Genomic DNA, 13,646 nt, shown 5'->3' on the forward strand with positions numbered 1-13,646 from the left:
CTATTGAAAAAATTTGTTTAAATTAAATGGTAACATGCTGCACCGAATTTCATTACAGAAGAAGGAACATCGAAATACCATTCAATTCTTGGAAAATAGACAATACCCGTGTTTTCCTCCTTTCTCTCTGAAAACTACCCTGAAATATTATGATCGATCATCGCCGCTCGTCGAGATCCAACTCTACAATTAAATTTCCACTATGTTCCTTTTCCTCCTGGTGGAAAATCTAGACCAACCCCCGTGATTTTTTTCCGGAAGGGGTAGACTTTATCTTCGCGCCGTTAACGATGCAATTTCGGTCGGGGGCCACCATTTTCCGCGCGTTGCGAAATTTCGTAAACGCGCGCGGAACGATGAAAAGTTTATTCGGCGACGAGCGATTTCGCGATTTGCATTCGTGTTAACCGATGCGCGGCTAATGGAAAACATGCGCGCAAAATTGGACCCGCCGGTCCGGGTTATACTCGCGGTCGTTGGACGTTGCCGCGGATTACTCACACTCGTCTCGTTCCTGTTGATTAATGAATGTTTAAACATCGTCGATTGGCCCGTTTTATTTTGAGACATCATCCCCTCCACGACGAAATCGTTCGATTCGTTACCGCGTGGAACAAAATCACGCGGAACGCTCTTGATTGGTATGCAAAACGTCGACCCCCGATAGTCGATTGGGGGATAGAATGAAATGACGTAGGCATCCGATGAAATTGAATAGTAAATCGTTTATTAGTACGAAGGTGTGATAGTGTTTCGAGTTAGCCTTGGCCGACATTCGTGATTAGAGTGAACCTGTGGTACCATAAGGTGAACGAGTGTGATAGAGTCTTTTTTTTTTTTTTGTTTCTTAAGTGACGTAAGAGATAGATGTTAGAGCTAGTTACCCTGTTCTGCGAGCTGGTGTTCTCCCCGTCGATCGGGCCGTTTTAACGTGCTCTTTTTACGATCCCGTCTCCCTACGTCGCCCCACGCGACGATCGATCTTCGCCCTTCTCTCTATTCACCCTTTGATTCACCCCCGAACCCCGATCGTTCACGGTTCGATTGCAACGCGGCACGATGGAAAAGGAGAACGCCCGTGCAAGCTAACTTTCAAGAGTGCTACTTGTTATCTTTCCGAGGTACTCTAGTGCCTATGTTTTTTTTTTCCTCTGCCCTCTGCTTCTTTCTGCCTATATTGCTAAATCGCAGCTAAAATTAGCGAGACCGAAAGGGAGGAACGCGACACCCCCGCGTCCCTGCCCCCGTTCGAACGCAACAATAAATAAGAAATCTCGCAACTCGTATACGGCGTTCCAAAAGGATTGGGAAAAAACGAATTAACGTTACCGCGCTTCTTTGTGCTCGGTTCTCGCGCGAATTCTCTTCGAGAACGAGATACGAAAAGCGAAATAAAACTCTCTGAATTCATCTCTGGTGGCGACGCACGACAATAATAATAATAAAATAATAATAGTAATAATAATAATAATAATAATAATCAATACACTGTACACGATTCGCATCAGGGTCGATATAACAATTCGTCGATAGCGATAAAGTACATGGGTAGCGAATACAGATTGCTGCCAAGGGGTTCACAACAACGTCCCCCCTCTCCACTTTAAATAAGAACAATGATAATAAATTAGGTTTCGTCGTACCTACTGTACACGCGTGTCTGTGTTTGCATATATTATACTTATATACCGCATACTATATATATAAAAAACGATCTTGAAAAACGTGTTCTGACTAACATGGACGTAAAATCGTACAAAAAGCGTTTGTCCCTCGTCTTCTAATTCCGTCGTGCGTTTACCTCGACACCGTTTGCGCGCATGAGCGTTTCCGCGCCGCGAACGCGTCTCTCTCTCTCTCTCTCGCACTATTTGATTGTACGCATCTTTTATCATACGTGACTGGTCGTGCGCTTTCCCGCGATGTAAGTACGTGTAACACCACCCACGGTTCACCTCCGTTTGCATCCGCGCACCCCTGGTCCCACTGGAGCACCCCTGGATACGCTCTCTCAAACATGAATCGCGGTTTCCATAGTCTGTGGGGAGAGATTTTAAAGGTTTCTCGGTAATAGTAGCTTCAGTAACACTACTGATATGATTTATGTGATTTTGGTCGGGATAGGGTTGGATCAAAGTTTGTAAATGGACTAAGAATCAGATATTACGTTAAGGGTTGCTTCAAAGCAGAGTTCAGGATGTTTTGTAAGTACCGATGCTTCTTGGAGGCTGAGGTCACGCTTCTCCTGTCCTTTTCGAGTGCACCTCAGATTGCTGTATATATTCTCAAATATTAAGCCTTCGCAAAGCAAAATCTGTGTGAATTCTTCAGTTTAAAAAAAATCTTCTACGGTTAAGAGTCTTCTATCTAACGAGCCTCCATTTTATTCCAATTCTATGGCAACTGTCTTGTCCCTGTGTTCCTATTCATCCTTCTGTTGTTGTTCTATTCGGAAGAGTAGTCAGGGGTGCTCGAGAGGGTGGTCCTCCGCGTGCTTCCGGTAGCGTGTCCGCTACTACACACACCCAATTCCCCGGGTCGTACATATAAAATTATATTTACAACAGAGTGATCTTTTTTTTTCTTTGTCGCGAGGTATTCGCTCTACATGCACCTAAAGAGTGTACAGTACCAAGAAGCGGAAGGGAGGTGCTCGGGATTCCGAAAGAATCGTTTCCGGGACGGCCCGTTTGAATAATTCAATGTCCACTCTCTGCAACTTTTTCAATCGTTCTTCCACTCTTACGTTCTCACTTTTTCTCTCTCGCATTTTCACATTCGCCTTGCGCACGCGTAGCTGCCGTTGACGCAAAGCAACGCGCTCGTTTATAAATAATTTAAAAATTATACACTTTTATTTATATATATATTATATATATATATATTAAATTCGATCTCTGTTTTCTCGCACCATGGCACACACGCACCCACACTGTCTGATAACGATATGATACAGCTATGCTACACCGGAGGAATACGGACGCTCCCACGCGTCACTCTCCCTTCGCTTCTCGTCTCATATTTACACAGGGTCGCTCGCGAATAGATCTCTACTTTCTTACACTTATACTATGTATAGGTATGGTTGCTTCTGTATATTGTATGTATGTATATCAGCGGGCGTCTGTACAACCCGCAGCCGGGCCCAAATCAGTCGTCCGCTCGAAGAACTCTTCGGATGGAGTGAACCACCCTTGTGACTCACGGGTGGAGACACTGGCCTCCATCGAAGTTGACGCAAATTTTGAATAAGAAATTTTGAAATATTCAGCCTCAAATAAGGTATTTCCTATTCCATGTTTTGACTCTTTGCTTTGGTACGATATTTAGAAGCTATAAATTCTATAGTACCATCACTTACACGTTCTACACGTTCTCAATAATAAGTTCCAAGCAAAGGATTTTATATACATAATGCGTACGTTTCCATGCCTTAATTTAATAAATATCCCAATACAATTCGCGTATATAAATATCACCCCAACTTTCTTGTTTTCAATCATAGTTATCGCTTGAAAGAGGCCACCACCCTTGAATATAATCATAGCAAAATCTCTTCGTACATTAATTTGGCGAGCCCAAGTCCAAACCAGAGAGTCAAACCGTGAAATACGAGTCTGATACTAAAAACTGTCCCTTATCAATCATTCCAACAAAGTTTCCTTGTCTTTCACCTCCAGCAGACAACCGATCTCGTCACCGACTGCGGTAAGACCACTGTCCCTCGATAATCCTTCTCTCTCACGTTGGTCTGTCTCTCTGGCAGCATGATCGAAGCGTCTCGCGAGCGTAAAATCGTGCGACTACCAAATGTTAGAAATCCCATGGTCTGCGCGAGATAACGTCAATAACGCCGACGAGGAACGTCCTCGTCTATTCTTGGCGGTGGGCGGGGGGCGGCGGCGGGGGGGGGGGGGGCAAGGGCACGATTCTGCGAGAGTATTATTAACGTCATCCCGCGGCGCGCGTTCCCGTTCCTTCCGTGAACGCGTATTCCGAAAGACGATCCCACAAAGAGGTCGTTTCACGTATTCAAAGAGACGATAGGCCATCGTCGACTTGATCCGTTGCGAAAGGAAACGTCGCGATGCGCGGGGCGAACAAACCGTCTTGGGTAGCAACCATCTGCCGTCGGAGGAGGGCTTTGAGAATGTCGTACGAGCGGGAGAGGGCTCGCGGAAGGAACACTATGTATTCTCTTTGCAAAAGCGGGCTTTGCAAAAGTAAGGCTTTCGGCGAAAGCCCCCCGTCTATACGGTCCTTTTCCTCGATCGTTTTTTCTTATTCGAACGCGCGCGCCGCGGCCTCGCGCGGGAAATACAGGAGCTTGCAAATATAGGAGCTTCCTTCCAACCGTCCCTCCTCTAGAGCTTACGCGGCTGGCACGTTACGCTATCCGTGCTACGATAATTACCGTTTGTAATTGACGAAGGATAAAATTGCGACTCGACGAGCGTGCTTATTATATTCGGTGAAACTACGTTTGTGTGAGTTCGCGCGTGCTCGTGCTCGCGTACGTGTGTGGGATTGCGCGTGAGTGTAGCTAGGTGCGCGAGAAGGTATTTAGGTGCTATTTTACAGTCCGATGGGGGGCGTATGGGGGAAACGTGCGGGACGAATTCTCTTATCGCGCGGTCGTATCAAATTGTTTTTTTGTTTGTTTGTACGAAACCAGTTGGCAGATATCTCTCAGTCGCGGGGCAGTCTTTTGCGGATTATTATTTAGGATTATTTGGCAGTGGACTGTTTCCTCTTTTATTCTTTTCTTTTCTTTTTTTTTTTTTTTTATATATTTTTCGTTCCTTTTCTCTTCGTTTCACGATGAAACGCGGCGGCAGCTTTCCCGGAGAAGGTAGTCGCACGTCTCGCACGAAACTCGTCAGCGTTTCTTTACTTAGTTTTTTTTGTTTCTTCTTTTAAAAAATCGTCTCGCGAGTAGCTCTACTTGTATAAATTACAAACTAGAAGGCTAAAAAGTCGAAGTACTTGTTAGCGTCCTTTGGTACCAGCCTGAGTCTCATTTGGATTACAAATAATTTGTTAAATAGTCTTGCTAAATCACTAAGAGATCACTGTTTGCGTGACTGTACGCACCCCCCTCCCCCCCACATATAGACCATCCCGTTAACAGTCGTTCTATTGCTCTGCGTTGGATATATCCCCTGAATCTCTCGATCGTCCATCGGAGTACGGTTCTTCGTTCCCTTCATCCCCCAGACACGTCTCGAAATACTAAAATACTATATCACGCGCAACAATTAAAAAAAAAAAAAAAAAAAAAAAAAAACATACCGCGAGCACCGTCGTTTCGCGAAAATAAAACGCTCTCCTCCCTGGTGAGAAACAAAACAAAGGAGAGGAGAAGAACGAAAAAAAAAAGAAAACAATAAAATAAATTACGCGAAAGGAAACGCGGGATCGCTACATTCGTTAGAAAAGTATTACAAGCTCCGTCTCCTCCTCGGACTCGATCGTCCCCCACGCGATCGATCATTAGGACACGATGTAGTCGGCCGAGTGATGGGAATGATGCGAGTTCCGATGCTTGTCCTTCCGATGATTCGTCCTCGAGTTGCTGCTGCGAGTGCCTGTGGTGCCAGTGGTACCGGAAGTGTGGTGGCTGTACCCACTGTCGCTACCGAAGCTGCTGTCGGGCTGACCTTGGTACAGCCTGCCCGTGGTGATCTGATCGCCGTCCCTGGGCCCGTAGTACACGGGTTGCGTGTACTTGTCCTCGTTGTAGAGCCGATCCGTAGGCTGCGAGTAGGTGTCCGAGTATTCGGCCCCCACTTGCGTGTAGACAGGAGCGGTGTCCTGGTTCTGGAGCCCGTAGTACTCGGCCCCGTACTGCGAGGAGTACTTGTACTTGTCGTTCGACTTGCGAGACCTGTCCTTGTTGCTTCTGCCTTGGCTGGAGTAGTGGTGCAGGGGTCCCAACACCGGAACGCTCTCGTACGGGTTCTCCTCGACTCGGAGGGCCTGGGTCGCTGGCATCGGGGGCACGAAGTACGGTAATCTGTGGGCCACCGATGGGACGGACTGTTGGCGGTAATTGCTATTGGTTCGGGTGCCAGCCACGCCTGAAAATACAAATTTTAGGGTCAATGGAGAAGTCTGGTTGGGGACTCGTTGGGACTCGTGTGGTAGGATGTACTCTTCGAAGCCTGACTCGGATCTTTCGAGTGTAGAATGAAACTTTTTATATTTATAATAACTTTCCTGAATAACAAAGATGAAGGGAAAGAAGTTCACTAGGCGTTGAGGGCCTGTGGTTGCAAAAAGATGAACACTCTCAGACTATAGTCTCCCCAGTCCTCCTATACGCAATTCTAACACAGTGACTCATCTTCAGACACCACTAGTGCCCAAGATTCTACCTATACCGGGAACTGTACGTCCGTAGAGAGCAGCTCTTTCTAGTCTCTTTCTGCACAAAGTTCAAAGCGGAACTCACCAGCGACGCTAGGGTAGAGCTGCAGCAACGCGTCCAGGAGCATCCCCTCGTGGAACTCGCCCACATCGTGGTTCTTGTCTCGTCTGCGTCTATCGAGGCTCCTGGGGCTCCTACCGCGTCTCTCCCGCGGTGGCCTGCCACCAGCAGGACACGTGCCCCAGGTGGGCCCGCTCGAGGTGAGCATCCTCGCCTCGGACGGCTCGCCAACTGAGAGCTCGTCCTCGGCGAACTCGTCCTCGCTGGCTGGCTTCGACGACGACGTCGGCCGATGATGATGCCGATGATGATGGTGCAGCCGGTTCCGAGCGTTCAGCTCGCTCTCCTCGTCCGTTTCCGGATGGTCCCCTGGAACGGATGAATAATTTATGAGCACCCGTGGCATTCGTCGCTCGGTCCAGCAGTGATAATTAATTGGACGGCACGTTAATTAATTAACTGGCAATCTCTTCGTCGCGTCAAAGTTACGATCACGGCGTGGATGGAATTGGAACCGTGCTTTCTCGATCTAGGTGAACGCAGGATCGTCGCTGGGGACATTTTGGGACCGATTAATCGATGATATCGGAAGGTGGTTTTACTTGTAAACGGAGGAAGAGAGGTTTGTTACTTTGGCTTGTTTAAAAGCAGCGATTTTATGAGAGCTCGTGATCCTTGGAGTTTCATAAAGTTGTTTCAGGGTTTCAAAGTATTTTTTATCAATCAGTATTTTAGGGAGGTCGACTCTATGACACTCTGTATGATTGCTTTCAGTTAGCTTTGTGTTATTATGTTTGATAAAAATCTTTCCGGTCCGAGCTCCTAATCGACGTTCCACCCTAGTTTCTCTCTGTAGGTGCGCTCTCATTCGCTTAAAAAGGGTAGGAGGGAAGTACTTGTCTGTTTACCCTGGTTGCACTTTTAATCTCCGTTATTGTGTACCTTTCCTTGTTTGTCGCTCGGTCCTCGAAGCGATGCCGATGGCGAGCCAGCCAGGATTTCCCCGGGGAGCCTAAATTCCACGAGACGGGGAGGAATTCGTTACCGCGTAAAATAATTCAAAAACCTCAAAATACGTGGACCGGCCTTGCACGAATTGCGCCTCGCGATGGCTCGCGCGCAATAATCGCGAGACAAGGACCGAAAGTTGCTTCGGGTAAAAAGTTTCAAGGTTTTCGACGAGTTCGGTCGAACTTTTTCCTACGGAAGGGGATTCGGGAGGACAAAACCACCCCCGTGGTGACGTTAACCAAGACAAATTATCGTCCAGGAGAACCTGGAATACGATCTCTCCCGTCAAGGTAAATTGGTGTGCGTGGATTCGTTCTGCGCGAGGGCCCAAATGGATCCTTCCTTGATAGGCTCGATCGATCTCGCAGCCTTGCATAAATAGAGATGTTTATCTATTCGTAAAGATTTCGATTCGTTTTGTTTTTAAGAGGATTCGAATCTCTGTGGTTCATTTTTCGTTTACACTCCTACAAAATTCATTTGCAAGGCGTCCAACAGCTTCCGATAGCACCTCACGTTCCGAGCGACTGCAATCTCGCGATTTCCAATGTTCCGAGTCTCTCGACAGACAAATTCGAATGTCTAGCGCTAATAGTAGCTGGGGAACATACGTGGTTACAGAGACAACGGGTTAGGGGAGCGAGGCTCGTCGGCGCAGCATGTATATTCGATTACCGCGTCCTCGTCAAACGTCGAAAGTCTCATCACCATGCTAATTAGCCATTCGACTAATGGGAAGTATAAGTCAGAGGTCGTGTCACGCTTATCTCCTTCCACCGAAAGCTAAGTGGGAGGTGCTGGGGGAATGGATGCACGGCGAGAGGGGAGGCTATCAAGATACTCGCCGCGGGAAAGGAACAAGATACACGGGGAAGAAGATGAACAGCTTCCGATTCCGTTCTGGCAGAGATTAGACACGGAACTTCATTGCCGACCGTTCGTCGAATTAATAGGGAGATAAGCGCCAGAAAGAATTGAGTTGGGAAAGCCTGGCCTTTTAGAGTCTCCTCTCGTTTAGGAAAACCAGCTGTTCTCGGGATTCCGCGAGAACTGAGAGGCAGGAAGCTCTATCCTCGCTGGATCAACCGTTAATTGGATGGCATAGTCATTCAAGCGGCGATTCGAGATCGATGATGTGGTCTGGAATAAGTTTTGTGGGACCCTCATTGATATAAATGTGGGGCGAGTTTGCCTACGGTGGAAGACTTTGAATATTTTTTTAAAACGAAATGGACAAAACAAAAAGTATTGAATGCAATTATTGTCCAATCGCTACTCCCTGAATGACTATAAATCCACGTCAGAGAACGTAGAGAGGACCAGCCACGCGAGGATGCACGATTAATTCAAGGCGGGGTGTCCCGGACGTAAGAAACTCGCAAGTCAGTGTTAGCCTCGGTTAATAGCAAAGTTCAAATTCAATTTAACCACACGTTAATCGCAAGTTAAGCCAGCATGAGTGGCGGCAATCCTCGGAAGCGTGTACTTGGATCGTACCTATGTTCTCTCTCAGCAGGATCGAGCGTTACTCCTCAGAGTCCTCACAGGCGAGTCTCATCTAGAAGGAGAGCGTGTAATTTGCATTTGTGCGTCGAAACGATTCGCTGTACTCCGTTGGGGAATTTACGCGCAGTGATTGGGTGACGAAAAAATTCGTAACAGGCTCGTTCGGACAACTCACCGTTGCTGAGCTCCTCGTAGACTGGATTATACAGGTCCTGCGACGTGTAAGGATCAGGACCCGGACTGCTGCACACGAATACTCCTCTGCCTGTGTCCTTGACGTCCAGCATCTGTTGCAAAAGTGAAACAGTGGTTAGTATGGCGCGGAGGTCTTTCAGTATCGCTTACAGCGAATCACAGCGAGTATTTGTGTACAATTGTTTGTTTAATCGATGACGTCGAAGGATTGATGCTTTTATAGAATACAAGATTCAGGTCGTAGGACGAATATCAAAAAATTGATACGTATAAGAAAAAGAAAAATATTGCTTGGAAATTAAGAATTCGAGCGAAAGCAAGTTAAATTTAAAATAAATCCCTCGAAGTCGTCAATTAGCCACTTCTCCGACTCGCTGTGTAGTTTCAAGTTATCATGCGGGGGTGTCGAAGTGGGCGATACTGCTCGTGCCGAGGACCATGTGGTTCGCCGCGAAAGGAACTGCTCCGCTCGGTGCTAAGCGAGAGGTAACGAGGAATAAAGTGTAGTGTCCGCGCCTCTCATACCCAACAATAAGGAGTCAAATAAGAACACGAAACGTAGGGTATGGGATTGGTCGCGTAGGTAAAGCGGTCGACTGTGGATCCGGGGATCGTGGCTTCGAATCCCCGTGCCTTATTTTTCGTTTAGACTCCTACATATGGGGGCTCGTCCGGGATGGGGGGTTACAGCGGCAACTACACCGAAGAGGACCGGCCAGTGACGATGAATGACGATGAACAACAATGCCACGCGAAGGACGGTGGAGCGGGCAACAATGAGGCGTCGAGAGAGAACAACGTTCCAGAAAGAGAGAGGGGAGTACACTCGCGAAAGAGGGCGCGGCGCGCACTGTTGTTGAGACGCGAAACCCGAGAGAGAAAGAGAGAGGGGAGTACACTCGCGAAAGAGGGTGCGGCGCGCACTGCTGTTGAGACGCAAAACCCGAGAAAACAGACATTCGAGGGCGAATGAATGTCAATTCAGGATAGCCGAGTGTAGTATCCGCGCCTCCCATACCCAACAATAAGGAGTCAAATAAGAACACGAAACGTAGGGTACGGGATTGGTCGCGTAGGTAAAGCGGTCGACTGTGGATCCCGAGGATCGTGGCTTCGAATCCCCGTGCCTTATTTTTCGGTTAGACTCCTACAAAAGAAAAGCCCCTTAACGCTGTAAACTCCTGGCTTAAGGACGAGAAACCTTCACCGTCTGTAAACGGTCCTCTTTTAAAGCGAAACGAGTCGTTCCCGCGCGAACCTTTTTCGTCGTCGCGACTCCATTTTTCGGATCGAATGCGTACCCATCGATACCGAGTTTGCCAGGTTGTATTCGACAGGTTTGCCAGCTGGGGAACGGTTTGGTTCTTATCCCAAGCTCTTCTGTGATATACCAATGTTTACTTCATTTATTGTATCAGAAATTTCTTAATAGAAAAAACGAGAAACGGTAAGATTGCTCTGACAACATTCAGAATAATATCTGAAATTGTCTCTGAGGAGTGGTTTGAATTACTCATCAATTACGCATCGTCGAAATATTGCAGGTACTATTTTAAATAGCAGATGTCCAACTGAAATATTTTCAGTAAAGAATTAAATATTTCAGCTCTGTATATGGAGCACGCACTTCGATTAATTCTTGACGATGAAAATAAATCGTGGAAATAAATAAAAATGAAGTATCCGGTATGTCGCTAAACATGTATGCCAATAGCGTAATGGCTGGACTGTATGTAGATTGTATGCATTCGTTTTACGGCGTATGCTTGCATGGGAAACATATGCAAAGCGCGTGCAGAATATATTTCTCTTGAATATACTCATAATATATCGATATTTCATTCTGTATAAATGCGTTCATTCTGTGTACGTTTTTCATATTTGCGTAACGCATGAATCCATGGGCTAGCAACGATTCGTAGCAATAGATGAGGCAAGTATCTTCACTGCTTCATTGTTTTCAATATTCTCCAAATAAAATACATTATTTTATTTTGTTGACGGACGCGTGATTGAAAATAAAATTTACTATTTACCACTTACGATACTATTATCCCAAGCTTTTACATTTGCCACTGATGCGTATTCTTTTCTCCGACTTCTCGGCGTTCTTCCGAAGTTGTTCCAAGCGGCCCACGCGGATTAAAGGGGCGCGAATCCCACCGAGAGTCCTAACGCGCTTTCGCCGCGTTTCCGGCCGCCGATTAACTCGTTCTTGCCTTCCCCCGTCCCACACACCCTCGAGGAACTTCCGAATTCCCTCACCTCCGTGCGAACCTTGATCCGGGAAACGCTGACTCGGGTGCGAATCACGCGGAAACGAGGGGTTCGTCGGTTAATCCTTAAATCGCCGAAGATCCCGAACCGACGGGAATAACAAGCAACGATTCCTACGCGTGATTTATCCAGGGCTAATTTTATTTCTGGGAAGCGTTAACCCTTTCCCCAAGGCGTCGACCCTATTCGAGGAGCACGAGGGCGAGAAGTCGGGCAGGAAATCGCGGTCGTCTTGAATGAGTTCTAAAAACTCCGAGACTCGTAATTAATTCCCGGGACGTCACCGCGAACTCGCTAAAAAATTCAACGAGCGACAGGGCCAGGAACGACGTTATGATCGATACGACACAACGCGATTTAACACCGGAGTTCCGGTTAACCCAGTTTCGCGCGCGTCTCGTCTTGCGACAGCCCGTTTCCTGGTCTCCCGTGTCTTTCCTCCGCGAGCAGAAACTCGTCTAAGTCGTCTAATGGGTCTCGTCGTATCGCGTAACGGGAACAAATGGCGCACCGCGGTTTGCGATTCCCCTCCTTCGTGTATTCGCTACGAGCTGGGTCGTTCCATCTTTTATTTACGGTAATTGGACACTTGCGCTTGAAACGAGTAAGAAAATTTGTTCGCATGCTTTGTCTACACAGAACTTTAAGCATGCTGATCAGCTTGCCATTAATCCTTGTCTAGATCGGGAGTGAACGTTGGGAGCTTATGGTGAGGTGAAATGCGAGTCTCCTTTTCGAGACTTTCATTGAGAATAGCTTCGGGCTACAGGCGAGCGCCAAGTGCCAAGCGGTCGAAGGGTCCGTGTTACAGCTTTGCAACAACGATGGCGGAAGGGAACAATAGCGAGGAGAGGTTCGAGTACTTTCCAAGTACTTCCTAATAAAATCTGATGGGGTTGATTTTCCGATTGCGTACCGCTCTTCTCGTCGACGTCCCAACGTGGAACTGCAGTAGAGCTCGTATACTAGTCGAAATATTTCAATTTTGTAGGGCTCTCGGTAGTATAACTGGCAAGGGAGTTCCGTGTATGTTAGTTTTAAATAGGCATGAATTGTTCCGAATAAGAGGAGGAATGTTTTCACTCCACCATGATGCACTTACGATGCACGTGTACTTCTCTCTAAGGTATCTGTCTAAGGCGACTCAATTTAGATTTCCACTCGCGTGATTCGACATCTGAGCGCAAGAGACGTGCGTCAATTCTCCTACGATCTGAACCGACCACGCCATCTCAAATCAACCCCTTCCCACTTCAACGTCAGATTTCAACCTCGACGACCCCAAAAATGACTCGAACGAACCGAGTTGCTCCCGGTCCTGAAACGCGATCGGGTATCCTGAAATGATCTGTCGCTCCCGTGACCTCGAATCGCCTAAATCGAGTTACCCTGGTAATCTAGGGAATCGCGAGGGAGCAGAGACGAAACCGACGGCTTCTCCCTCGAATTGGAGTCCCACGGGCGGCTTCGTCGACCACAAAGGAGGATCGCTCGATTACTTTTGCTTCGCTTTTGCCAAACGTTGACTAGAGGGCTCCCTTCCGCTTGTCTCCTCGCATCTCGTCTAATCACTCTCGCCCTTCGCGCTGCCAACTTTTCTTCGATTGCTGGCAATCCTACGTCGAGATAACCGAGTTATTGGCCCTTTTTGAGAGGGCGTAGAGCTCTCCAGAACATCGAGGGGAGACCGATCAATTCTTAACGGACGGGAAGCATATAGTTCTACGTGTCATTTTATGGGAAAGTTCTCGTACAGATACTATAATAATTTCGAACGAGTGATGCTTTAATTTTGTCAAGATTACAAAGAGCTACTTAGATATAAATTAATCTATTTTTAGCGTTAATGATGTAGTTATCATCGCGTTCCATGACTTTTCTTACCAAAGGGTTTCCTAAGAGGAGCTTGAGGATGTTGTTTTCTAAAATACTTCCCATCCCTCCAAATAATTACTGGATAAAGACGCACAGGACCTTCCTGAGAAAACTGTGTACAGTCTTCGCGACAGTGGCTGTCGTCTAGAAAATCGCACGAGGAGAATCGACGGGGCTATCTTCCCCAAGAATCGCGATTCCTCTAACTACCAAAATCGAGATGCGCCCCGATGATAGACGCCCGAGCAAACGCCTACGGCTCTTTGCTCTGAATACAGATTCCGAGTGCGATATTATCACTCTCGAAGGAGGATCACTCGATTACTGGCGTCTCGTTTGGACGGGCCCCGGA

General features: G+C 47.2%; 1 protein-coding gene across 5 annotated transcripts in view; it reads right to left on the reverse strand.

The window, feature by feature from the left end:
• Window positions 1-705: 705 nt before the first annotated feature.
• Window positions 706-13,646, reverse strand: part of LOC128880508 (uncharacterized) — a 261,987-nt gene continuing 249,046 nt past the window's right edge. For all 5 annotated transcript variants that reach the window (XM_054130692.1, XM_054130690.1, XM_054130691.1 and 2 more), the window contains 3 exons: window positions 9,123-9,234; window positions 6,455-6,799; window positions 706-6,080 (listed from right to left, as the gene is read on the reverse strand). In XM_054130692.1, coding sequence (XP_053986667.1) covers window positions 5,494-6,080; window positions 6,455-6,799; window positions 9,123-9,234 — 1,044 coding nt within the window. In that variant the 3' untranslated portion in view covers window positions 706-5,493. The remainder of the gene's footprint in view (window positions 6,081-6,454; window positions 6,800-9,122; window positions 9,235-13,646) is intronic.

Source organism: Hylaeus volcanicus, chromosome 7 (genome assembly GCF_026283585.1).
Source record: "Hylaeus volcanicus isolate JK05 chromosome 7, UHH_iyHylVolc1.0_haploid, whole genome shotgun sequence".
NCBI classification, from domain to species: domain Eukaryota; kingdom Metazoa; phylum Arthropoda; class Insecta; order Hymenoptera; family Colletidae; genus Hylaeus; species Hylaeus volcanicus.